At 40.8% G+C, this 27,220-nt stretch overlaps 1 protein-coding gene across 24 annotated transcripts in view; it reads right to left on the bottom strand.

Annotated features, from left to right (window-relative positions):
• SCMH1 (Scm polycomb group protein homolog 1) overlaps nucleotides 1–27,220 on the bottom strand; it is a 243,372-nt gene that overhangs the window by 23,397 nt on the left and 192,755 nt on the right. For 23 of the 24 annotated variants that reach the window (XR_010136117.1, XM_063713085.1, XM_054537348.2 and 20 more), the window contains 2 exons: nucleotides 23,894–24,126; nucleotides 19,295–19,421 (listed from right to left, as the gene is read on the bottom strand). The exons of the other annotated variant lie outside the window; for it this stretch is intronic. Coding sequence is in view for 22 of the 23 variants with exons in the window: in XM_063713085.1 (XP_063569155.1) it covers nucleotides 19,295–19,421; nucleotides 23,894–24,126 (360 nt within the window). In the remaining variant the exon portion in view is untranslated. The remainder of the gene's footprint in view (nucleotides 1–19,294; nucleotides 19,422–23,893; nucleotides 24,127–27,220) is intronic. 24 annotated transcript variants of the gene reach the window in all.

Genomic DNA, 27,220 nt, shown 5'->3' with positions numbered 1-27,220 from the left:
AAAAGGGTAAACAAGATGAATTGAACAAATACATTTAACTCTGTTCTCTCCAAAAACTCACTAAAATGAGCCAGATAATAAGAGAGGAGATGACGATAAAATTAGGAAGGTGGAAAGCAGACTGGAAAGGTAGCAACTGACTCAACAGACCCAACAAAGCTGTATACCCTAAAGCAGGAGTGGGGAGTGATGAGAACCACGCTCTCATAATTTGCAAAAGGCCTAATAATTGGCAGAGTTTGTGCCTCTGGAGGTGAGTGTGAGGAGGATCTAATAAAAGAAGGTTTAACTGAAGTCTTTTAAGAAACAGGATTTTCACATCTAGTAATGTGACTCTTTTACTGAAATAACTAAAAATGCAGGAATCCAGAGAGATAAGAAGAGTAATAAACAAAAACAAGTGTCTACGAAAAGACACCTATAAGAATGTTCATAATAGTTTATTCATAATAACCCCAAACTAGAACCAACCCAAATATCCACCAAAAAGAGAAGAGATACAAATTGTGGTACAGTCATATGCCACATAAGGACATTTTGGTCAACGCCCATAGGAGCTGAAAAATTCCTATCACCTAGTGACCTTGTAGCCAATGTAAAGTCATAGCACAATGCATTACTCATGTGTTTGTGAGGAAGCTGGTGTAAACAAACCTACTGCACTGCCAGGCATATAAAGGAGTATAGCATATAGGATTACGTAGAGTACATAATACTTGGTAACATAATAAATGATTATGTTACTGATTTGTGTATTTAGTATACTTCTTATCATTATTGTAGAGTGTACTCCTACTTATTAAAAAAGTTAAGTGTAAAACAGCCTCAGGCAGGTCCTTCAGGAGGTATTCCAGGAGAAAGCATTGTTATCACAGGATGACAGCGCCATGCATGTTATTGTCCCTGAAGACCTTCCAGTGGGACAAGATATGGAGATAGGAAACAGTGACATTGATGATCCTGATCTTGTGTAGGCCTAGGCTAATGTGTGTGTATGTCTTGGGTTTTAACAAAAAAGTTTAAAAAGTAAAAAAATAAAATAAATCTAAAAGTTTTTTAAATAAAAAAAGCTTACAGAATAGATAAAAATAAAATATTTTTGTACGGCTATAAAGTATGTTTGTATTTTAAGCCAAGTGTTATTAAAAGAGTCAAAAAGTTAAAAAGTTTATAATGTAAAAAAGTTACAGTACGCTATGGTTAATTTATTATTGAAGAAAATTAAAAAAAAATTTAGTGTAGCCAAAGTGTACAGTGTTTATAAAGTCCACAGTAGTGTACAGTAATATCCTAGCCCTTCACATTCACTCACCACTCATTCACCACTCACTCAGAGCAACTTCCAGTATTGCAAGCTCCATTCATGGTAAGTACCCTGTATAGGTGCACCATTTAAAAAATCTTTTAAACCATAATTTTACTGTATCCTTTTTATCTTTATACATGTTTAGATACACAAATACTTACCATTGTGCTGCAACTGCCCATAGCACAGTAACATGCTCTACAGGTTTGTAGCCTAGGAGCAATGGGCTATACCATCTAGGTTTGAGTAAGTACGCTATGACAGGGGTCCTCAACCCCCAGGCTGAAGACCAATACGGGGGTCTACAGCCTGTTAGGAAAGGGGCTGCACAGCAGGAGTTGAGCAGCAGGCGAGTAAGCATTACTACTTGAGCTCCGCCTCCTGTCAGATCAGCAGTGGCATTAAATCCTCACAGGAGCATGAACCCTATTGTAAACTGCGCATGCGAGGCATGTAGGTTGTGTGCTCCTTATGAGAATCTAATTAATGGCTGATGATCTGAGATGGAACAGTTTCATCCTGAAACCATCCCCCGTGCCACTGGTCCATGGAAAACCTGTCTTCCATAAAACCAGTCCCTGGTGCCAAAAAGGTTGAAGACTGATGTACTATGATGTTCACAAAATGAGGATATTGGCTAATGATGCATTTCTCTGATCATATCCCCGTGATTAAGCAATACGTGAGTGTATATTCATTTAATGGAGTATCACTTGGCAATAAAAAAGAAGGAACTCCTGACAGGCACAAGAACATGGGTGCTTTTTAAAACACTGAGTGAAATAAACCAGATACAAAAGAGTACATATAGTATGATTCATTTATAGTAAGTTCAAGAATAGGGAAATCTAATCTATGGTGATAAAAATCAGCATAAAGGTGGAAGTGGAGACCAACTGTAAGGAGGCGTGAGGGAACTTCGGGGGTGGCAGAAATGTCTTCCATCTTCCTTGGAGTTGTAGTTACATGGGTGCTTAAAACTCATTAAATTGTAGGTTTTTTTTTTTTTCCTTGAGACAGAGTCTCTCTCTGTTGCTCAGGCTGGAGTGCAGTGGTGCGACCTTGGCTCACTGCAACCTCCGTCTCTCGGATTTAAGTGATTCTCCTGCCTCAGCCTCCTGAGTAGCTGGGATTACAGGCACGTGCCATCAAGCGAGGCTAATTTTTGTATTTTTAGTAGAGATGGGGTTTCACCATGTTGGTCAGGCTGGTCTCGAACTCCTGACCTCGTGATCTGCCCGCCTCAGCCTCCCAAAGTGCTGGGATTACAGGTGTGAGCCACTGTGCCTGGCCAAATTGTATGCTTAAGATCTGTACATTTCACTAAATGTAGAAACTTTACCTCAGTTAAAATACACAAAAAGGAAATAATATAACTAGTCTGGTGATGATTTTAAAAAAATCTACATGGATTAAATGATGAGATATAAAAGGCAGAACTATAAAGCCTTTAGACTATGCAGAAACAACACTGTACCAGTTTCTGGGCCTAAGGATTAAGAAACTGACAACTTCCACTTCCTGTTTCTTGGGACATTTGCTTTGAGACCCCAACTACCATGTGTGAGGAAGCAAAGCCACCTTGTAGGGAGGTCCATTTAAACCAACAGTCTGAACGAGCTCGTCAGCCATGTGGTGAAAGTGGATCCTTCAGTCCTAGTCAAGCGACCCCAGCTGACGCTGCATGCAACAGAGACAAGCTGTCTCCACCCAGGCCTGCCCACATTGTTGTTTTAAACCATGAAATTTTGTGGTGGTTGTTACATGGCAAAAGATTATTGGGACAGATTCTGATACCAGAAATAGGGTGCTGCAGTAACAAAAGCCTGACACACATGGCATTGGCTCTGGACCTGGGGAGCAGAAAGAAGCATAAAGGACCACACAGAGTGTCAGTGAAAACTGAAGGAGCCTCGAGGAGAGTTTTAATGGAAGCCTAAAGGTTTTGTTTTGTGTTTTTTTTTTTTTTTTTTTTTTTTTGAGACAGAGTCTCGCTCTGTCGCCCAGGCTGGAGTGCAGTGGCGCGATCTCGGCTCACTGCAAGCTCCGCCTCCCGGGTTCACGCCTTTCTCCTGCCTCAGCCTCCCGAGTAGCTGGGACTACAGGCGCCCGCCACCACACCCGGCTAATTTTTTGTATTTTTAGTAGAGATGGGGTTTCACCGTGTTAGCCAGGATGGTCTTGATCTCCTGACCTCGTGATCCGCTCGCCTCGGCCTCCCAAAGTGCTGGGATTACAGGTGTGAGCCACTGCGCCCGGCCTAAAGATTCTTAATGAGGCTGTCAGTGAAGGTTTAAGGGAAAGTGAAGAAAATCTTATTGGAAGATCGATGAAAGGGGAAGTGTTGAAAGTTTGACAGGACTGTTGACTATAGTAACATGGAAATAAGAAATATTCCTGATGAACTCAAAGAAATAGCTAAGGAGATTTCCAGACAAAGTAATGAAAGTATCACCTGGCTTCTCCCTGCTTATGATAAAATGCAAGACAAGAGATGAGCTTAAAAACATGTACACACACCCCTCCACATACCCCCAGGACTTGCAGAATTTACAAATAAAATTTCTTATTTCCAGTCTCTCCATAAGGCAAAAAACTATAAATTATGAAAGGATTTCGACTCTAGAAAAGGACAGTAAAATTCTTTAAGATGTAAGAAGGATGTAAGTCTATGCTGTGCAGGCTCTCAGGCCTAAAAGGTTCTCTAAGAATCCTAAGGGCAAGCCTCACAGATTCTTTTCCTTAAACAACAGGATTTTTAAGAATCTTAAGAGTATTGTCCTACAGCAGCTGAATAGGAAGCCCAAAGTAGAGAAGAGCTTATCATTAAAAGACTTGTAGTTGTGGCTTTTGTCTAATGAAGTGAACTCTGACAGTTGAAAGAAAGCCCCTCAAATTTCTTTGGTTTTAAATCAGAGACAGGGTCTTGCTCTGTCATCCAGGCTAGAGTGCAGTGGCATGCATGATCATAGCTCACTGTCACCTCGGCCTCCAGGGCATAATCAGTCCTCCCACTCGGCCTCCTGAGTAGCTGGTACCACAGGCGTGCATCATCATGCCCAACTAATTTTTACTTTGTTGCAGAGACGGGTTCTCACTATGTTGCCCAGGCTGGTCTCCAACACATGGGCTCAAGGAATCCTCCCACCTTGGCCTCCCAAAGTGCTGGCATTATGGGTGTGAGCCACTGCACCTAGCTGAAAAACCTCTCACATTTCTAAGAGAATCATTCTGGCAGAAGCATTGACAGCTTGGACTAAAAGCAAGAAAGATGGTACAAAATGGAAAAAATCCTTTGGATGCCCAACCTTATACAGGCAGGAAGGAAACTAAAAACGCAATCTCAGTTTTCTTATGGAAAAAAAGGATGATTCAGAGGATAAAACCAAGATCCATGGAAAACAACTCCCAGAAAGTAATACTGGACCTAATTAAGGAGTTGGTCAACATGTGCCCAGTTGGATTTCGGAATTTCTTTTTTTTTTTTGAGACAGAGTCTCACTCTGTCGCCCAGGCTGGAGTGCAGTGGTGCGATCTCAGCTCACTGCAAGCTCTGCCTCCTGGGTTCACGCCATTCTCCTGCCTCAGCCTCCTGAGTAGCTGGGACTACAGGCGCCCACCACCACGCCCGGCTAATTTTTTGTATTTTTAGTAGAGACAGGGTTTCACTGTGTTAGCCAGGACCTTGTGATCCGCCCGCCTTGGCCTCCCAAAGTGCTGCGATTACAGGCATGAGCCACCGCGCCCGGCCTCAGAATTTCTAAAGACCAGTGACTGCTGCATGCCTTCAGGTTTCCTCCCTTTTGAAAAGAAAGCATCTATAAATGTTACCTCGTGTCTGTTGCACCACTGTGTGTTAGGTAGGTAGTGAGCAGACAACTTATTTCTTTAGTTCACAGGTCGTCGGGACAAGAAGAACCACACTGAAGGAGGTATCCTTGACAAACCACACCTAACAGGCCTCGTGTACTGGGACCTGATTTAGATGATGAGATCCTAGACCTTGAGCCTACTAGTGTAAAAGGATGAGACTTCTGATGGGGAATCTTGTGAGGGCAAGAATAAATTTTGCAAGTGGAAAAAATGTTAATAATCCATGTCCAGAGAATAGAGAGGTAGTTTTAAAATATGGCCCATATTATTTGACCCTCTTCCTATTGAGAGGTGGGGTCTACTCCTCTCCCCTTGAATCTAGGCTCTGTGACTGATTGATCAATAGAATATGGTGGCAATGATGCTATGCTAAGTTTGAGGCTCAGGCCTTAAGAAAATGGTAGCTTCCACTTCCTATCTCTTGAGAAACTTGCTCTAGGAACGCAGTCACCATGGTACGGCAAAGCCCAAGCTATCCTTTGGCGAGAACCAACAGGCAACATGAGTTCTGCTAGTTATGTGAATGGAATTATCATAAGCCCCAATTGAGCTACCCCAACTGATGCCATGTGGCACAGAGATGAGCTGTATTCATTTTAATATAGAATATATTGATCTTTTCCTTTATAGTTTATGCTTATTGTCTTATTTTAAAAATCCTTCCCAATCTTGAGGTCATAAGGATATTTGTGTATACTGTCTTTTTTTTTTTTTTTTTTTTTTTTTTTTTTTTACTAGATCCATTAAATCAGAATTGGAGGTTATTAAAAAAATTCAGAGAAAGGTCTGGCACATAAGGAGTTTGGAAGGTGCCACTCCATCCTAACAACCAGTAAAAAGCTGAATAAGCTGAAAAGTCAACAATCCTTAGATCTGTCAGAGAAGTAAGGTCTCAGGGCAAACTATTAGCCCTCAAATTTGAAGAGACAGACAGGTGAATAAGCCGAAGTCTCTGGAACCAGTGCTAGGGTAGGAAAATCTTAACTGTATTTGATGACTTGTCAGAGGCTCAGTGTGAAGAAGTTTGAGATTAAAACTCCAGGGAGTCCCAGTCACTGGGGAGGAGGGGGAAACTTTTGTGAGTTTTGCCTCCAGGAGCTCAACCGGATTCTCACAGTAAATATAAGAGAAAAGTACCCTCATGCTTCTGGCAGGGAGAGGGGAAAAGGAACCATTTTGAAATATACTAGAGCACTCTGTTCTCAACAAGGTCTTCCCTCAGGGGAAACTATTTTACCACAGCCTAAACTATTAGGGATTTTTCAGAGCCTAACTGATCTGGAAGAGGAGACATAACCAACTCCAACCAATGCTAGCCTTCCATTCGGGAGAAGACAAATACTGCACTCCAGGCCATTCTATCCAACCCAAAGAGGTGGGGGCGGGGAACAGAAGCACTTGTTAAGTTCACAGCCCAGGGGCAAAGGCTCAATGAAAGACTGAGATTTAGTCATAGGACTGTAGAATGCTTCCCATTTCTCCACATCACTAAAGACCTATTTACCATGTGTTTTTTTGTTTGTTTGTTTTTGTTTTTTGAGACAGAATCTTGCTCTGTTGCCCAGGCCGGAGTGCAGTGGCATGATCTCGGCTCCCTGCAACCTCCGCCTCCCGGGTTCAAGGGATTCTCCTGCCTCAGCCTCCACCACCATTTCTGGCTAATTTGTGGTATTTTTTGTATTTTTAGTAGAGACAAGGTTTTGCCATGTTGCCAGGCTGGCCTCAAACTCCTGTCCTCAAGTGATCTGCCCACCTTGACCTCCCAAAGTACTGGGATTACAGGCGTGAGCCACTGCGCCTGGCCTTACCATGGTTCCTTTTACTCAGTACGTCATGTCCAGTTATCACATAAAAAAGGTATACTCAAGGACAAAAAACACAGTTTGAAGAAAAAGCAGCACACTCAGATATGGCAGGGATGCTGGAATTATCAGACTGGGAATTTAAAACAACTATGATGAACATGCTGGGGGCTCTAATGAATAAAGTAGACAGCGTGCAAGAACAGATGGGCAATGTAAGTAGAGAGATGGCAATTCCAAGAAAAAATAAAAAAGAAACACCAGAGATCAAAAATACTGTAACAGAAATAAAGAATGGGCTGGGTACAGTGGCTCACGCCTAGCACTTTGGTGGGGGTCAAGGCCAGTGGATTGAGTGAGCTCAAGAGTTCAATACCAGCCTGGGCAACATGGCAAAACCTCGTCTCTACTAAAATTACAAAAAATTAGCTAGGTGTGGTGGCGTGCGCCTGTAGTCTCAGCTACTCAGGAGGCTGAGGTGGGAGGATCACCTGAGTGTGGGAAGTTGAGGCTGCAGTAAGCTGTGACTTGCACACTGCACTCCAGCCTGAGAGACAGAGGGAGATTCTGTCTCAAAAAAAAAAAAAAAAAGAAAAAAAAAATGAAATGAAGAATGCCTTTCATTGGCCCATTATTAGGTTAGACATGCTAAGGCAAGAATTGCTGCATTTGAGCATGATAACTGAATGAGTGACTGAAGAAATGTTCTCAATCAAGGTTTATTAAGCTAGCTTTGGAGTATGTCTGGGGAAAATATGAGCCACAGACACATCTGTGACTGTTCCAAAGAGGCCTTCTGGATTTTAGTATTTATACATTTTCTTTCTTGTTTTTGTTTGTTTTGAGACAGAGTCTCGCTCTATCACCCAGGCTGGAGTGCAGTGGCACAATCTCGGCTCACTGCAACCTCCGCCTCCCGGGTTCAAGCAATTCTCCTGCTTCAGCCTCCTGAGTTGCTGGGACTACAGGTGCGTGCCACCACACCTGGCTAATTCTTTGTATATTTAGTAGAGACGGGGTTTCACCGTGTTAGCCAGGATGGTCTTGATCTCCTGACCTTGTGATTCGCCCACCTCAGCCTTCCAAAGTGCTGGGATTACAGGTGTGAGCCACCATGCTCGGCCATATTTATACATTTTCTTAAAGGAGGGCAGGTAGGCGGTAAGGGGAATGGTTACATTCTTGTGAGACTTTAGTAAGTGCTTGGCAAATCTACATTTTACATAAGATAATGTGAATGTTTGAAGAGCAAAAACGGAGTAAAGTAAGAATCAATTATGCAGACATATCTGGGTTGGTGGAGGAATGACTAGTCAGTCCCCTTTGTCTTTGTTCTGCACCTGAGAAGATATGATACTGACATTATCAGTGTGGAGTTTAAGAGCTAGACTTAGATTATAGACCTGAAGTTGCAGCTGGTGTGTCCTTGCTTGTGGGAGGCCAACAAAGAGTTTACTTGTGAATGATCTGTGCAGGCAGTCCTTCATGGATGCCTGAGGCTTTTTACCTTTCCTTTGGGGATCTGGCTAATGCATAATGCTAGTAACAGCTATTCATCTGGAAGATGGTGTTAACATGGCTTAACCCCCAGGTTTACCCTTCCCTGTTGCATAAGTGATACAGACAGTATTTCCCTGGGTAGGGAAATACTGGGTAGAAGAGGGCAGTTCCCTGGCAAAGGCCCCACCCCCAAGCCTGGAAACCCACAGCACTAAATGGGAACAGGCATTCCTGTTTTCGTGCCCAAATGTTGCCTTTGGCCTGCCATGCCCCATTATCCTGTACCCATATAAACCCCAAACCCCAGGATCGATGAGCAGAAGAGTGGAAGAATGGCACAGCAGAGAAGGAGGGAAGAGAAGGAGCATCTGAACATCAAGAGGAGTTTGGCTAGGGATGGCTGATGGAGATCAGCTGCTGGTCAGCCAAACTCCAGGAAGATCATCTTCCCACTCCATCCCCTTTCCAGCTCCCCATCCATCCCGCTGAGAGCCACCTCCACCACTCAATAAAACCCTCCACATTCACCATTCTTCAAGTCTGTGCATGACCTGATTCTTCCTGGATGCCAGACAAGAACCTGGGTACCAAGAGGGCACTGAGCTGGTTTACACTTAAGCCATCTGTGGATGGCAGAGCTAAAAGAGCACTGTAGCATGCCCACTGGGGCTTCAGGAGTTACAGGCACCCACCCTTAGATGCTACTGTGAGGCCGGTGCCCCAAAAGTGCTCATCCTAGCTCTTGCACTTGCCCATCTACGTGTTCCCCCTCCTGTAAGGGGTTTGAGTGCATGGCGCTGAAAAGACAAGCCACACACCTATTGCATGTCCTTCGAGGGAGGTCAGGGAACTCTCCCGTTTCATAAGGAATTTGGGGAGTCCAGAGAATTTCTAATTTTCCTTTACAAATATATCTCAAGGGAAAGAAACTCCCAAAATTAAAAGCAAAGAGAAAAAAGACTGAAAAAAAAAAAACAGAATATTCAAGAACTGTGGGATAACTATAACAGATGTAATCTATATATAATGGTGATACTAGAAGGAAAAGAAAAAGAGAAAGGAATTGAAGCAATAATGACTGAGAATTTTCCCCAAATTAATGTTACATACCAAATCCCAGATTCAGGAAGCTCAGAGAATACCAGGAAGGAAAAATGCCAAAACCCCCGACATCTACACCTAGGCATATCATTTTCAAACTACAAAAAATTAAAGAAAAAGAAAAAATACTGAAACAGAACAGAGGAAAAAATTGCCTTACCTATAGAGGGGCAAAGACAAGAATTATATCTAATGTCTCGTAAGAAACCATGCAAGCAAGAGAGTGAAATATTTAAAGTGTTGAGAGAAAAAAACCCACCGACCTAAAGTTCTGTACCCTGCAAAACTGTTCTTCAAATGTGAGGGAGAAAAAAAAGACAAAGAAAAATTGAGGGAATGTGTTGCCAGAAGACCTGCCTTGCAAGAAACATTAAAAGAGGTTCTTCAGAAAGATGGAAAATGATACAGATCAGAAACTTGGATCTATATAAAGAAAGGAACAGCATCAGAGAAGAAATAAGTAAAGACAAAATTAATTATGACCTTTTTTTAAATTTCTTTCTTTTTTTGAGACAGGGTCTCACTCTGTCACCTAGGTTAGAGTGCAGTGGTGCTATCATAACTCACTGCAGCCTCAATCTCCCAGGCTAAAGTGATCCTCCCGCCTCAGCCTCCTGAGTAGCCTGGGGCTACAGGCATGCACCACCATGCTTGATTAATTTTTTAATTTTTATTTTTAGTAGAGAAGTCTTGCTACATTGTTGCCTAGGTGCCAAGACCTTGTTGCCAAGGTCTTGCTATGTTGTTGGTGACTCCTAAGCTCAAGTGATCAATCCTCCCAACTCGGCCTCCCAAAGTACTGAGATTAAAGATGTTAGCCACCATGCCTGGCCTATTTTCCTTAATCTTAATTCATCTGAAACCACCTTTGCAAAAATTGTAATAGTGAGAAAATATGACAGTGAAAGAGATCTGATCTAATCAACTCCTATCTTATCTTTAACCTCCAAACTGCCCTTAATCATTCCTGGGCTTGGGACAAGCTAACTTTGGGAGACATTTAGTTTATAGTTTAAACGATAATCGCCCTTCCCCCAAATTAAACTGTCTTTGTAAAGCTAATGAAAGATCACCAGGTTAGGAGGATGAGAGGAGCTTGAATTCCACTAAGGTGTAAATGTAAATGATTATTTTAAAAAATTAAAAAAAAACCAAGACCCAAGTTTATGTTGTCTACCAGAAACCTACTTTAAATATAAAGACATATATAGATTAAAAGTAAATGGGTAAAGAAAGATATACCATGCTGAACTAATCAAAAGAAAGCTGGAGTAGCTATATTAACTTCAGACAGAGTAGAGTTCAGAGCAAGGAAAATTATCAGGGAAAGACAGGGGCATTACATAATAAGAGGCCAATTCTCCAAGAAGACATATCATTCCTTAATATGTGTATACCTAACAACAGAGTGTCAGATATATGAGGCAAAAACAGGCAGACCTGCAAGGAGAAACAGATAAATCCACTATTATAGTTGGAGACTTCAACACCCCCCATCAGAAATGGACACTTCAAACAGATATAAAATCAGTAAGGACATAATTGAACTCAATAGCCCCTCAATCAACTGAAATATAGTTGGCATCTATTGACGACTTAATCCAACAACAGCAGGATACATATTCTTTTCCAGCTCATGTAGAACATTCAGCAAGGTAGATCACATTCTGGACCATAAAACACATCTGAATATATTTTTTAATTTTTAAAATTTCTCATTTTTTTTTGAGACAGGGTCTCACTCTTTCACACAGGTTGGAGTACAGTGGTGTGATCTTGGCTCACTGCAACTTCTGTCTCCCAGGTTCAAGTGATCCTCACACTTCAGCCTCTTGAGTAGCTAGGACCACAGGTGCGTGCCACCACACCTGGCTAATTGTTTGAATTTTTGGTAGAGACAGGGTTTCACCATGTTGCCCAAGCTGGTCTCAAACTCCTGAGATCAAGTGATCCACTGGCCTCAGACTCCCAAAGTGCTGGGATTACAGGCGTGAGCCACCGCACCCAGCCTGAACAAATTTTAAAAGAATAATCATACAATGTCTTCTTTCAGAACACAACAGAATGATATATGAAAAAAATCACCAAATAGAGATTAAACAATGCACTTCTAAATAGCACATAGGTCAAAGAAGAAATAACAAGAGAAATTTTAAAAATATTTGGAAATGGCCAAGCGCAGTGGCTCATGCCTGTAATCCTAGCACTTTGGGAGGCCAAGGTGGGTGGATCACTTGAGGTAAGGAGTTTGAATCCAGCCTGACCAACATGTTAAAACCCTGTCTCTACTAAAAATATAAAAAAATTAGGCTGGGTGCCTTGGTTCACACCTGTAATTCCAGCACTTTGGGAGGCTGAGGCAGGCGGATCATGAGGTCAGGAGTTCGAGACCAGCCTGGCCAACATGGTGAAACCCCATCTCTACTAAAAATACAAAAATTAGCTGGGCATGGTGGTGCATGCCTGTAATCCTAGCTATTCAGGAGGCTGAGGAAGGAGAATTGCTTGAACCCAGGAGGCAGAGGTTGCAGTGAGCTGAAATCGGGCCACTGCACTCCAGCCTGGGTGACAGAGCGAGACTCTGTCTAAAAAATAATAATACTAAAAAAAATCAATGAAACCAAAAGCTGGTTTGTTGAAAAGATAAATAAAATCAATTATACTCTAGCCAGGCTAACTAAACAAACAAACAAAAAAACAAAACAAACAACCAGTGGGATGACACAAATTACTAAATCAGAAATGATAAAGGGGACATCACTACAGATCCTATTGTCATTAAACAGATAAAGGAATACTAGGAACAACTCTATGTCCACAAATTTGATAACCTAGATGAAATGAACTCATTCCTTCAAAGACAGTCTGCCAAAACTCAAACAAGAATAGACAATCTGAATAGGTTTATATCTATTAAAAAATTGAATTAATTAAACCCAAACCTTCAAAAAAGGAAAGTACCAGGCTTAGATAGGTTCATTCGTGAATTCTACCAACATTTAAGGAAGAAATTATACCAATTCTTCAAAATCTATTTTAGAAGTTATTAATAGAAGCAGAAGGAATATTTTCTAACTTATTTTATCAAGCCAGCATTGTCCTCAACAAAGTATTATCAAATCAAATTGAACAATATAAAAAAGAATTATACACTATGACGAAGTGAGATTTATCCAGAGTATGCAAGGCTGACTCAACATTCAAAAATGAATTAATATAATCTATCATATCAACAGGCTAAGTAAGAAAAATCAGATAATCATATCGACAGATGCAGAAAAAGGATGTGACAATATCCAACACTCATTCATAATAAAAACTACTGGAAACTAGAAATAGAGGGAAACTTTCTCAACTTAATAAATAACATCTATAAAAAACCTAGAGCTAACATCATACTTAATGGTGAGAAACTAGAGGCTTTCCAACCAAAATCAGGAACAAGACAAGGATGTCCTCTCTTACCACTCCTCTTAACATCATACTGGAAGTCCTAGCTAATGCAGTAAGACAAAAAGTAAGATAAAAAGAATGCAGTTTGGGAAGGATGAAATAAAACTTTGTCCTCAGGTGACATGATTGTCTATGCAGAGAATATGAAATAATTAACAGCCAGAAAAATCCTGGAATTAATAAGTGATTACAACAAGAATGCAGGATACAAAGCTAATATACAAAAAGTCAATCAGTTTCCTATATAGCAGCAATGAACAAGTGAAATGTAAAATTAAAAAACACAATACAGGCCAGGCACAATGGCTCCCTGTAATCCCAATGCTTTGTGAGGCTGAAGCAGGAGGATTGTTTGAGGCCAGGAATTCAAGACCAGCCTGGGCAACATGGCGAGAAACCATCTCTATAAAAAAAATAAAAATAAAAAGATTAGCCAGGCATGGTGGCATGTCTGTAGTTCTAGCTACCCACCTCTAGCTACCCAGTTGAGGCAGGAGGATTGCTTCTGCCCAGGAGTTTGAGGCTGCGGAGAGCTGTGATCACACCACTGCACTCCAGCCTGGGCAACACAGCAAGACCCTATTTCAAAAAATAAAACAAAACAAACCCTCACAATACCATTTATGTTAGCACCCAAAAATGAAATACCTAGGTATAAGTTAAACAAAATATATATAACATTTATATGAGGAAAACTAGAAAAGTTTTTTGAAAGAAATGTAAAAAGAACTAAGTAAACAGATATTTTGTGTTCATGGATAAGAAGACTTAATATTGTCAGGATGTCAGTTCTTTCCAAGTCAATGTAGAGATTCACTGCAATCCTAATCAAAATTCCAGAATTTATTTTGTAGACAGCAACAAATTGAATCAGCTGGGGGTGGTGGCTCACACCTGTAATCCCAGCACATTGGGAGATCAAGGTGGGAAGACTGCATGAGCCCAGGAGTTTGAGACCTGGGCAACATAGTGAGACCCTGTCTCTACAAAATTAGCTAGGTATAGTGGTGTGTGCCTGTAGTCCCAGCTACTCTGGAGGCTGAGGTGGGAAGATAGCTTAAGCCCAGGAAGATTGAGGCTGCAGTGAGCTGTAACTGTGCCACTGCACTCCAGCCTGGGCAACAGAGTGCACTTCTGTTTCCACAACAATAACAAACCAAACTGAATCTAAACTTTATATGAAGAGGCAAAAGACCCAGAACAAAGTCAGGAGGGCTGATACTACCTGACTTCAAGACTTATTGTAAAGCTACCATAATTAAGACAGTATGGTATTGCCTAAAGAACAGACAGATCAATGGAACAGAATAGAGAGCCCAGAAATAAACCCACATAAATATAATCAGCTTATCTTTGACAAAGGAGTAAAGGCAATACAATAAAAAATAGAGAGTCTTTTCAACAAATGGTTCTCAAACAACTGAACATTCACATGTAAAAAAGTGAACCTAGACACAGAACCTACACTCTTGAAAAAAAGTAACCCCAAAAGGATAATAGACCTAAATGTAAAATGCAAACTATAAAACTCCTAGACGATCACATAGGAGAAAATCTAGATGACCTTGGGTTTGGCAATGACATTTTAGATAAGCCCCAGCAGCACTTTGCGCCCTGTTCACATCCCAGTTTCAGTCCTGGTGGTACTAGCTTCTCAGAACTGGCAGGTGCAGCCCACGCCTCACTTGTGAGTCCTACCTATGGGAGCCCATTTCCAACTTTTGCCCTAGTCCAAGTAGTAACAGCTCAATTTTCCCTAACACCTCATTCCTGGCGCTGCTAGGCCCCAGGACAGAATGCAGTCTGCCAATGGCTAGGATTGAAAATGGTGCGTCACTGTAGCTGCTTATGGCTCAGAAAGGGTGTGTGACCCAGTGCAAGCTCCTCCCCTGGAATAGTTCCCTCTCCTGGTCTTCTGGCAGCTCCCTATGTCAGTTTCAGGGGTTGGGAAGGTCAAGGGCTCTCATTGCCAGGCATGCATGATTCCATACGTGGGGATGTGGGCTGCTAGAAGTCTCTTGCTTACCCTTGGGAAGTCACTTGCTGTTTCCTAGTCAATCTCAGCTAGGTAGGCTGCTTCTCTTCTTTCTCCTTCCTTGCTTTCTGTGTTTCCTGTCACTTTCCTGTTGAATTCCAGTGTTCTATCTTAGATAATTTATCAGAAGTATGATTGTCTATACACTCCTTTGGTTTTTCTAAGTGGAGGAGGTGAGCATATGAAATGCTTCTAGTCAGCCATCTTTTTTTGTTGTTGTTGTTTTGGAGACAGGGTCTAGCTCTGTCACCCAGACTGGAGTGCAGTGGTGTGATTTTGGCTCACTGCAACCTCTGCCCTGCCCCATCCCTGGAATCAAGTGATCCTCCCACCTCAGCCTCCCGAGTAGCTGGGACCACAGGCACACATCAGCATGCCCAGCTGACTATTTTTTTTGTATTTTTAGTAGAGATAGGGGTCTCATGATGTTGCCCAGGCTGGTCTTGAACTCCTGAGCTCAAGTGATACACCTGCCTCAGCCTCCCAAAGTGCTGGGATTACAGGCATGAGCCACTGTGCCCAGCCCTAGTCAGCCATCTTGAAACCGCTTTGGTTTCTTGCAAAACAAAACATACTCTTACTATTTAATCTAACAGTTGTCTTCCTTGGTATTTATCCAAAGGAGTTGAAACCGTATGTCCACATAAAAACCTGCACACAGATATTTACAGCAGCTTTATTCACAATTGCAAAAACATTGAAGCAACCAACATTCCCATAAGTAGGTGAGTGGATAAATAAACTGTGAAACATCTGGACAATGAAATATTTTTCAGTGCTAAAAAAAAATGAGCTATCGGCCAGGCGTGGTGGCTCACACCTATAATCCCAGCACTTTGGGAGGACAAGGTGGGCGGATCACGAGGTGAAGAGATCGAGACCATCCTGGCTGACACGGTGAAACCCCATCTCTACTAAAAATATAAAAAATTAGTCGGGCGTGGTGGTGGGCGCCTGTGGTCCCAGCTACTCGGGAGGCTGAGGCAGGAGAATGGCATGAACCTGGGAGGTGAAGGTTGCAGTGAGCTGAGATCGCGCCACTGCACTCCAGCCTGGGTGACAGAGCAAGACTCCGTCTCAAAAAAATAAAAAATAAAAAAAAAAAGAGCTATCAAGACATGAAAATACATGGAATAAATTTAAATGCATAATACTAAGTGAAAGAAGCCAATCTGAAAAGGTGGCATACTGTACGATTTCAACTATGTGACATTCTGGAAAAGACAAATCTATGGAGACAATAAACAGATCAGTGGTTCCCAGGGATTAGTGGGGAGGGAGGATGAATAGGCAGAGACCAGAGGATTTTTAGGGCAGTGAAACTATTTTGTATTATACATGATGGTGGATATATGTCATTATACATTTGTCAAAACCCACAGAACATAAAACACCAAGAGTAAACCCAAATGCAAACTATGGACATGGGTGATAATAACGAGTCAATGTAAATTCATCAATTGTAAGAAATGTACCACTCTGGTGGAGGATGTTGATGAATGGGAGACAATGTATGTGTAGGGGCAGTGAGTATATAGGAAATCTCTGTATCTACCACTCAATTTTGCTGTGAATCTAAAACTGCTCTAAAAAATAAAAGTCTATTAAAAAATTTCAAAGAACAACAAAAAGAGCTCTTGATAAACAAGATGCAAATCTCCAACCACGGGGAAGTAGAGTATAAGCATTTCCTAAATGTGTATAACTAAATTTCCTAAATGTGTGTAAAATCCTTTCATGTAGAGCATTTTGCAGGTCTGGTGTTTCTACCAGACAGACTTTGGAAAATGCCACTGGAATACTAAATAATTATAATTTAAAAAGCAAGATGGCAGAAATGAAAAACTCAATACAAAGTTTGGAAGATATAGTTGAGGAAAACTTGATGAAAGTTGACCAAAAGGCAAAGAATAGCGGTAAGAACAGAGATATGACTATTACAGAACCAGGTCAAGAGATTCAAAAACTGAATAAACAGGTATGACGGGAGTGAATAGAGAAAAAGAAGTGAAAGAAAATAATTGAGTAAAGAATTTTTTTGTTTGTTTGTTTGAGAGAGTCTCGCACTATCACCCAGGCTGGAGTGCACTGGTACGATCTCGGCTCACTGCAAACTCCACCTCCCCAGCTCAAGCAGTTCTCATGCCACAGCCTCCTGAGTAGCTGGAACTACAGGCATGTGCCACCATGCCTGGCTAATTTTTGTATTTTTGGTAGAGATGGGGTTTTGCCATGTTGATCAGGCTGGTCTTGAATTCCTGGCCTCAAGTAATCCGTCCGTCTTGGCCTCCTAAAGTGCTGGGATTACAGGCATGAGCCACCATGCTCAGCCAATTTTAAAAAATTTTATAAAATAAAAGTGTCCAGTATGGTAAGTGAAAATATATCCAAAGTGAAATTTTAGGGTACTGGGAATTAACAGAAATTTCCAAGAGAATGAAGAGATTTCATACAAAACTAAATATGTAAATCTAAGAATGATGTACAGAAAACAAAGACCTTGGAAAGAGCAAACTGAGACCCTCACCAAAAAAGAGAGGTGAACAGAATCTCAAGAAACTAAGAAGCCTCCAGGAGAGATTTCTTCTAGAGTATGACATGGATAGAATATATAATGTACTTGGACATAAAGAGAGATGTATACAGTAGGAAGAGAATTTAAGGTTGAATTAATAATAAGTACACAGAAAAATAAACACATAACAAGGAAATCAACAAGATTTCCCCTGAAAATGAAATGTTGAGCAACAAAGGAAAAGTAATCATCGTATACTACATGGCTCAATTGAGAACAGCATTTAACTAGTTATAATAACAAAATACTGAATTTTGATCTAATTAAAATTATAATATCATGGAATTGGGGTAGGGAAATATGTGTGGGTGGATAAGGGGCAAGGAGATTAAGAAGAGTTAAATTCTCATCTTCTAGAGTGGGTAGTCATTAGAAAAATAACTAAAAAAGACAGCAATATAGACATGCTATTTAGATACAGAGGTAAATAAAAACGTCAGTTAAATTGAAAGTGATTGCCTCTGGGGAACAGTAATTGACAGGGGGATATGAGGTATGTTTGTTTTGTTTTTGTAATAAGTTGTGTAGACCCTTCATTCCTTTAAACTATGAATGTGTATAACTGATACAAATCAAAATACCTTTTAAAAAGTTCTCTACAGTTAAAAAAATGAAAAGTAGGTAAAAGATAAATGTGGCACATCACATTCAGTCTGTGATAGCTTTTATTGTTAACATTTGAAGGGACTATAAAGGTTATTTGGACTAATCCTATCATTGTATAGATTATAAACTGAGGCTCAGATAGGGAAGTGATATCAAAGTCACACAAAGTGAATCAAGGCCCACTCAAGAGATGGCGACACAATGGTCAATGCAGACTATTATAGCCTGACCATGGCAGGTTCTGTCATCTTCTATCGGTTACTGGAAACTATGTCTGAGCCTTCCCTTCAGGCTCCTACATTCTGGGATTTGATTAGAGACATACTCAACTCTTTCTAAGAGAAAGACAACCCTAACTTCCCTGGGGATCATGCCAATTGCTTAAGACTTCCTAGAAGAAGATGGAGTGTCTGCTGAGTAACAGAATAGGGTTTCACACATTTATCTTAACTTACACATTAAAAAATGAGTATTTTTCTTTATAGTTACCCCCTTGGAAGGGGGTATCTGCGCATAGTTCTTTTAGTTACTGTCATAGACAGTTTATGAAATGGGAACAGATGTGCATAACCCAGGATGATTACCCACCCATTTCATCCACCAGATTTTGCAATGAGTCAACCTTACTTTCATTGTACCAAAGTTTGTCACCATCAGTGATTGTTAAAAAAAAAAAAATCAGAGAAATTTCATACATATTTTAAGGGTGGCACCATTACTGAAATGCTGGGAGGATTCTGGAAGGTGGAAGGGATCACTCAGAAGGGATCACTTCCCCTAACTGGGAAGGAAGGCTATTATTCTAAACTAGGCTAGGGAGCTCTTGGTGCTATCCCTGCATTAGTTCCCCATCCCTGAGTTCACAGAAAATTTACCTAAGTTTGATTGTCTGACATTATTTCAAATGCCAAAGATAAAATTTTTTAAGAAGATTTTACCTAGGTTTACAAGTGGAAAGGTGCTAATTACTGGTGTAAGACAAAAGAAAGTGCAGACACTAGGTCTGGGGCTTGTGCACAGGTAGTCCTGTCATCTGCTCTTACCTGTTGGGGCCTGCATGGCTGAGCTGGGGATGGTGGCAGCATCTTGGGGTACAGTGCTGGTATCTGGTTCAGGAGTGCTGGTTGTTGGTGAGGCAGGTGGTGGGTTCAGCAAAGTCCGAGGTTTCCTCTGTCAAAATGAATGGGAAAAAAATTGCTACCCATGACAGGTCTTTTCATTCCCTATTCTTGGCATTTAATTCACTCATGAAGCAAAAATATATTTATGGATGGAATAGTGTTTTATCTTTGTTTTCTACACAGCATCTGGCTTAAAGCTATACATATACCTGTAGTAGATGCTTAGTAGACATTTTCTGAATCTATATACAAGCCTCTAGTCTTTTGTAGGGTCAAAGCTTAATTTATTATCTTTTATACTAGATTCAATATTATCATATGAAGTTCAGATCCCTTATTAGTTGGGCAGACAAAAGCAAAATATGCCATAGTTTACGTCTGCTTTGACATTACTTTGTACTTTATTTCTCTCTCTTTAAAAATGGAAACAAACAAAAAAAATAGAAATGACCCTTCTAACTCTACAAACAACTTTACTCTATCTGCCTCTCTCTTCACCTCATTACCTGCCATTCCCTTAAATCTCCTACTGTAGTAAATCTCTATTGCTTCTTTAAAAACTTGCACTTTTTCCTGGTCCACACCTTTACAATGATAAGATGTCTCTTTCACTTGAAATGTTCTCTTTTTAAATTTATTTTACAAATTTGTTTATCTAGGAAGCTTTTCTAGTTTTTCTCTAGTCATTGTCTCTTTTATGGTACCTCTGTTTTTTGAACTGTTGCATTTGTCAATGTATTGTCATGATATGTTTACATACCAGTATCCCTATTCACCTGGAAATCTTTGAAAGTCTTGTTCTAAGTACCATTCTTAGCATGGTACTTAGCATAAAATAAGTGTAAATAAATTCTTTTTATGAAGCATGCAGTATAGAATAATAGAGGAAATAATAGAGATGATTTGAGAGAAATCTATTATTTCCCCTACACTGTTCAGGGCACTTTTTGGGGGAGAAAGATCTCAGGTTTTTTCTAAGAAATAGTTTCCTAAAAGCCTTTTTTTTTTGAGACAGAGTATTGCTCTGTTGTCCAGGCTGGCATGCAGTAGCATGGTTCTGGCTCACTGTGACCTCCACCTCCCAGGCTCAAGCGATCCTCCCACCTCAGCCTCCTGAGTAACTGGGACTACAGGTGTGTGCCAGCACGCATGGCTTACTTTTAAATTTTTTGTAGAGATGAGGTCTCATTATATTGCCAAGGCTGGTCTCGAACTTCTCCTGCTCAAGCGATCCTCCTACCTTGGCCTCGCAAAGTGTTGGGATTATAGGCAGGAGCCACCATGTCTGGCTAAAAGCCTTTCTGAATGCAAGGAGAACATAACCATCACAGAGATCCAAAAATCCACTTTTACTAAATGCTTCATGTAGGGATAACTGCTGGGAGCCATATCAACCTGTCTGCCTTCTAGGAGTACGTTCTCTAAAGAGATAGCCCTGATGACAGCAGGCATATATAAGATGGCTTTGCCTGTGAAAGCAATCATGCAAACTCTCATGAAGCATTCAAAACACACATTGAAAGTGAACATCTGCTCATGCTTTTTTACCGCTAAACGTTAAAATCCAAATACGTAATGAATGAGTCAGGGAAGAAGGGAAATACCACTTCAACTTCAGTGAGTTGGTGGTAGGATTTCACTGGGTCCCTAAAGGAACAAGCCTGGTAGGTTAGGTGCCTGAATAATGTAAACCTATTTGAGATAGGTACATATACAATATTATATGTACTCATACATTATCTCATTTCCATTTTACAGGTGAGAAAATGGGCTCAGGGCTTTATCCAGAGAAGCCTTCCCAAAGTCACACAGGTGGTAACATATGGAGATAAGATCTAAACCTAAGTTTGTCTGACTTTAAAGCTTATGCTGTATCCACAAGACTACTCTGCTTCAAAAAGAGATATAAAGCCAGCCATGGTGGCTCACGCTTGTAATCCCAGCACTATGGGAGGTCTAGGTGGGAAAATTGCTTGGGCCCAGGAGTTTGAGACCAGCCTGGGCAACATAGCAAGGCCCCATGTCTACAAAATTTTTTTTAAAAAATTAGCTGGGCATAGTGGCACATGCCTATAGTCCCAGCTAGTTGGGGGGTTGAGGTGGGAGGATCGCTTGAGCCCAGGAGGTCAAGGCTGCAGTAAACAATGATTGTGCCACTGCACTCAGCCTGGGTGACAGAGTGAGACCCCGCCTCAAAAATCAAAGCAAAACAAACAAAAAGGGATATAAGGCTCACAGGTGAAGTGGAAGGCATATACACTTGTAGGGGTAGGCAAAAGAACATGAAGGAGAATTAGAGTATCAAATGCTAGGACATAAAACACAGGAAAAGATGAGAATGACTGCTTTCAAGAAGGCTAGAAAGAAAAAGGACTTTGGTTACTACGTTCAAGACTTCCTGAGGGAGCAGAGCAGAGGCAATCACAGAATCAGTTTTTGAGTTTTGAATGATCTTAAAGGCCATTTAACCCAACCATCCACCCAATACTTCTAATTCCCTCTCCCTAAAAGATCCCTCCTATAGTCATCCAGTCCCTGACGAAATACCTCTAGTTATAGGGGCTCATTACTTCCATTTTGGGATAGATATAACTGTTCCTTTTATGTTGAGACAAAGCTTCTCTGCTTGAGTTTCCATTTATTGGTTCTGGTTCTATCTTTGGAGTCCCCCAGGTGAGTTTTCTCCCTCTTCTGACTGTCCTCAAGATGTCTTCACATCATCAAAAGCATGGTTTCTCTGGCCTTGGCAACCTTAGGGCCTTCAGCCTCTCCTCTACAACATGAGAATGAGAGGTGGGTAATGAAGGCAAAATTGAATTAGGACCTGGGTTAGTGGTAACAGATCAAGAGGAGTATTATGTGTTACACAGGAAGATCAGGAGGTGATACTGAGAATTTGAAGCCAAAAATAAGAGACAACTGAGATTGGTAACATCATCACTAAAATCATCCATCCATCCATCCATCCATCCATCCATCCATCCATCCATCCATCCATGCACCCACCCACCTACCCTCCTACCCATCTTGCATATTCTGAATATTTCCCAAGAGACTGACTGAGATACAAGGCACCACAGGAGAAAAAAAAAAGAAAAAGATTAGGTTCTTGACCTTGAGGAGCTTATATTCTACAAGGACTGAAGTCAGTGGAAGCTAATAAACAAGCAAAACAAACCAACAGACAAACTAACTAACCCTAGGGAGGAATTAATGAGATTGGGATGGAATGCCCAGGGAGAACGGGGTATCATCTCCATACTGGAACTCAGGTATTCTTGTTCAGGCAAGAGATTCATCAGAGAAATCTCCCAACAGTTAAGAAATGAGGGTAGGAGGTGATGCTAAAAGGGGCCCTAGAGAAGCTGCTGACAGAAGTTTCTTTTTTTTTTTTCATATCAATGCCTTCCTTAGGGAAGATACCCATGAAAAACAGGCCATGACTAAGAGGTAGTACTTTCAGTAACAGTGCTCAGTGAAGGTGACTCAGCTGTCTTTTCCAATACTAGAATACTAGAAGTGTTGTGTCCCTCAGGAAATGTGGGAAACAGTGAAAGAGTGAATATATGCTAGGGAAGCAGTGACCTTGGAAGTAGATCTAAGGGCCAATCTCTGTAGCTTTTGCCATTTACTAGCCATGTGATCTTAGAAAAATCATTTTACATCTGTAAGTCTCAATTTACTATAAAATAACATTAACACTATTTATCTCTTAGGGTTTTGTGAAAATCATGGGATATGTATGTATTGGCGTTTAATACAGTCTGACACTTAGTAGGTATTCAATTTTTTTTAAAGAAGAGGTAGAGATAGCAAAAAATATATTTACATTCAACCTGAAAAAGCTGATTAAAAGAAAAAAAAACATTTACAGAGTTAATTTGTGCTTTCTGTCCACACGCTGGACATCTACTTTGGAAAGGTTAACAAAGAGCAGTTTCTTCCATGTACACTAGACCAGAATCTCCTCAAATATGAGTAACTTTCAAAGTTAAAATTTGTTTCCTATCCTCCACAATTTTATCTTTAATATTACCAACTCTCAGGTAAGTAGCAAGTAGGAATGACGATCTAGGAAATTCCTCTTATAAGATATACAAGATAGAGAAGAGGGCCAGATATGCCCCTTTCCAAGAGAGATGGGTATGGATGAATGACCGCCCTCCAACCCTGCCTTTTTTTTGAGACAGAGTCTCGCTCTGTCACTCAGGCTGCAGTGCAGTGGCACGATCTCCACTCACTGCAAGCTCCACCTCCCGGGTTCACGCCATTCTCCTGCCTCAGCCTCCCAAGTAGCTGGGACTACAGACGCCCACCACCACGCCTGGCTAATTTTTTGTATTTTTAGTAGAGATGGGGTTTCATCGTGTTAGCCAGGATGGTCTCCATCTCCTGACCTCATGATCTGCCCGCCTCGGCCTCCCATTAAGTGCTGGGATTACAGGCGTGAGCCACGGTGCCTGGCCGAATGACCCCTTTATAATCCCTTATCCCTTTCTGGGAAACCCATATTTTACCTACCTTGCTGCCAGGTTTGGGACCTCTCTTCTTTGGGAATTTCAAAGGTTCAGCTGTCTTGGATGGGGCAGAGATGGGATGGGAAATTAGGGTCTTGGGTGTCCGGCCCCGCTTCTTTCCTGGTTTACGCCCCCTCTGCCCTGGTTGATGTTCCAAGACAGTTTTGGTGCTGCTGTGGATGCTGGGCTTCTCAGTATTCACATCGGAGGCAGGATAGGGATTCTTTGGAATCACAACTGCAAGAAAAAGACTCATTCTATCACCCTCCCTCCCCCCTGCATTCTCATCCCAGCCAGAAGAAAAAAAGGACTTGCCGCTTCTGCTCAGGTAGTTTTGTTCCAAGAAGCTGGTTTCCTGGCATTTGACCTAAATGTTTAGGAAATCTCTGAAGAAGACTGAATTTAGATTGGCTGGAATTGGAGGTTTTAAATTATTTCTGGCAGATGCAGAAAAAATATTAAATTTTTCTTCCTAAGGCATCTTAGACAAGTATTGTGACCTAAGTCAAAGGTGAAGTATATAAATATTAATAGAATCATAGGCTCAGAGTTGAAAGGGCTCTTAGAAACCTGTAATTCTCTCCTGCTAAGAATGAAGGTCTGAGGCTCAGAACAAGACACAATGCCCTCCACAGGTTACATAGTGAGCTGGGATAAGAACTTGTTTTGAAATTGAGCCCTGATAACCATGCCAGGGATTTTCTACATCAATCTACTTGAAGTTTTAGTTTGATTACTGCAGTGAGGAGTAGAGGAACATGTGGAAATAGAAATCTGATAGCATCTCTCCTTAAAAACCTTTGCTCTTAAAAACCTTTATTCCTTATTACCTTTAAGGTAAGGTCTAAATTCTTTAACCTGATTTCTAAGGACTTTTTTGACTCTGCCCATCTTGCTCTCCCATTATGACTGATGTCATTTCCTATCATCCAACCCCATGTTCTAGTAGCCCTATATGTTGAGCTCTCTATTACTCTTTGTCAGACACATATCAATACTCAGTTTTCAACACTCGATCCAGGGCCACCTCCTTATTGAGGCCTTCTCTGACCATGTCCCAACTAGGTCAGTGTCCTCTCTTTACTCCCAAAGCATTCTGTAGACATCTATGTTACAGTACTTCTTAATTTTACTCCAATTATTCATTTTTTTCCTTAAACTGAGACTTTTTTGAGGTAAGGGATATCTAAGACATCCTACAAATAGTGAGCACTTACTATAAGTTACACACTGTGCTAAGCTCTTGGGATAGAACAGTGAACAAACCAGACTTCCACTCTCATGGAGCTTACCTCCTAGTGAGAGAGAAAGAAAATTAAACAAATAACACAATATACAGTACAATGTCAGGTAGTGCTAAGTGCTGTGATTAAAACTAATGCAGGGTAAGGAAACAGAATTTTAAGGGAAGTCCTCTTTGAGGAGATGACATTTACACAGAGCTCCCGAAAGAGGTAAAGGCACAATGCCTTATGAAGATGTGAGAGGGTATAACAACAAGTGCAAAGATTCTGAGACAGGAACATGTTAGTGTGTTTGAGAAATTGGAAAGGAGGTCAGTAGAGCTATAACTGAGTGAGCAAAGGGGAGGGTAGAGAGAAATTAAGTTAGAGAGTGAGCAGCAGTAAAATTGTGTAGGACTGCAGCCTGTGAAAATGAACTGAACTTATTCTAAATATAAAGGGAAGCCACTGGAGGGTTTTGAGCAGGGGAGGGACAAGATATACTTAAAAGGATTACTCTGACTGCTTTGTGAGAGGGACGAGAGTAGAATTAGGGAGACCAGTTAATAAACTATTATATAGGGCAGGCAGAAGATAATACTTCCTAGGCCTCCAGGTAGGAAGTGATAGTTGTGGTAGTACAATGTTAATGATGCAACAACTAGAAAAAGTCAGAGTAATTATTTAAAAAGACACCACAGAGCTGTCATGAGGAAGACACCACAGAGCTGTCATGAGATTAGATGAACTGGAATTCCAGGGGATGGCCTCTGAGGTAGCTGATACTGTTTTCTTTCCTGAGGGCATCTGCTAATTTTGGCATAAACTAAGGATCAGGCTTGGCATGTGGTGAGGGCTGTACTGGAAGAAAGAGAAATGAGAGCTGCTGCGACAAACTGGAAACTTAAGGAGCCCCTGCATGTGGCCAGTTTTTCTCATTGGGTATTTGCTGAATTTTGGGCCAGCACATTGGAACTTCAAAGCTAGACTGAGAGCTTTTAAAAGGCAGAATAAAATCTCCTATAATCTTGTGGTTTTAGGAGACAAGGTTCCACTAGAAGTAGGTAGTATACCCCAAATACATGGCTGATCTCCTCTTAAAGATATTTTAAAACTATAAGGGGTGAGAGGTAATAAAACTAAGCCCCAGACCTCTCAAGGGTAGGACAATCTCCTGCAGTGTTTCAGGGCTAAGGAGCTAGAAATTAGGTTCCCAACCAAGAGCCCAAGAGGGTCGATGTCCAAAAAACAAGCATAAACCATAGGCACAATCCAGATGTGGTCTAACTCAATCCATAATTAGATTGAGGTGACCAGGCCCTATCCTATTAGTCTAGCAGAGGAAAGGAAGAATTCTTTCTCATGGAAGATACCAGTTGGAGCCTCAATAGTTCTTTTAATATAAAACGTTTGGCATACTACAAAAATTATTAGACATAACAGAGTCAAAACAGTGTGATCAGTAATCAAGAGAAAATACAGGCAATAGAAAGAGACCCATATGTTATCCAAATAATGGAACAAACACACAGATTTTTTAAAAATCATAATTAAAATGTTAAAATGTAAAAAAGATGAACAAAATATAAGAAAAGGTAGATAGTACCCACAGAAATATCTATATAAAAAACTAAATGGACATCTTATAACTAAAAAATACAATATTAGGAATAACTAACTCATTGCATGGGTTTAAGGGCAGACAAGAGCCAACAGAAAGGATTAATAAACTTGATGAAAAAATAGAAAACATCCAAAATAAAGTACAGTGAGAAAATATGAAAAAATATATTAGAGAATTAGAGATTAAGTAGACACAGTCAATAGGTCCAAAATATGAGTGGCTGCAATCCCAGAGGGAGAAGACAGATAGAATGAAGAAAAAGCAATATATGAAAAGATAACAGCAGAGACTTAATCTCTAACTAATGAAAGACATCAACCCACAGATTCAGGATGCTTATGGATTCAGCAATCCATAGCAGGAAAAATACAAAGAAAACGATACCAAAACACATAATTGTCAAACTGCTGAAAATACAAAAGATGAAATACAGATGAAATAAAAGACAGGGAGGAAATACAAAGATAAATTTTAAAAAGTAGTC

The sequence above is a fragment of the Pongo abelii genome, chromosome 1 (assembly GCF_028885655.2).
Source record: "Pongo abelii isolate AG06213 chromosome 1, NHGRI_mPonAbe1-v2.0_pri, whole genome shotgun sequence".
Taxonomy (NCBI): domain Eukaryota; kingdom Metazoa; phylum Chordata; class Mammalia; order Primates; family Hominidae; genus Pongo; species Pongo abelii.
Note: the sequence above shows the minus strand (reverse complement) of the source record. Positions and strands in the feature narration are given on the sequence as shown.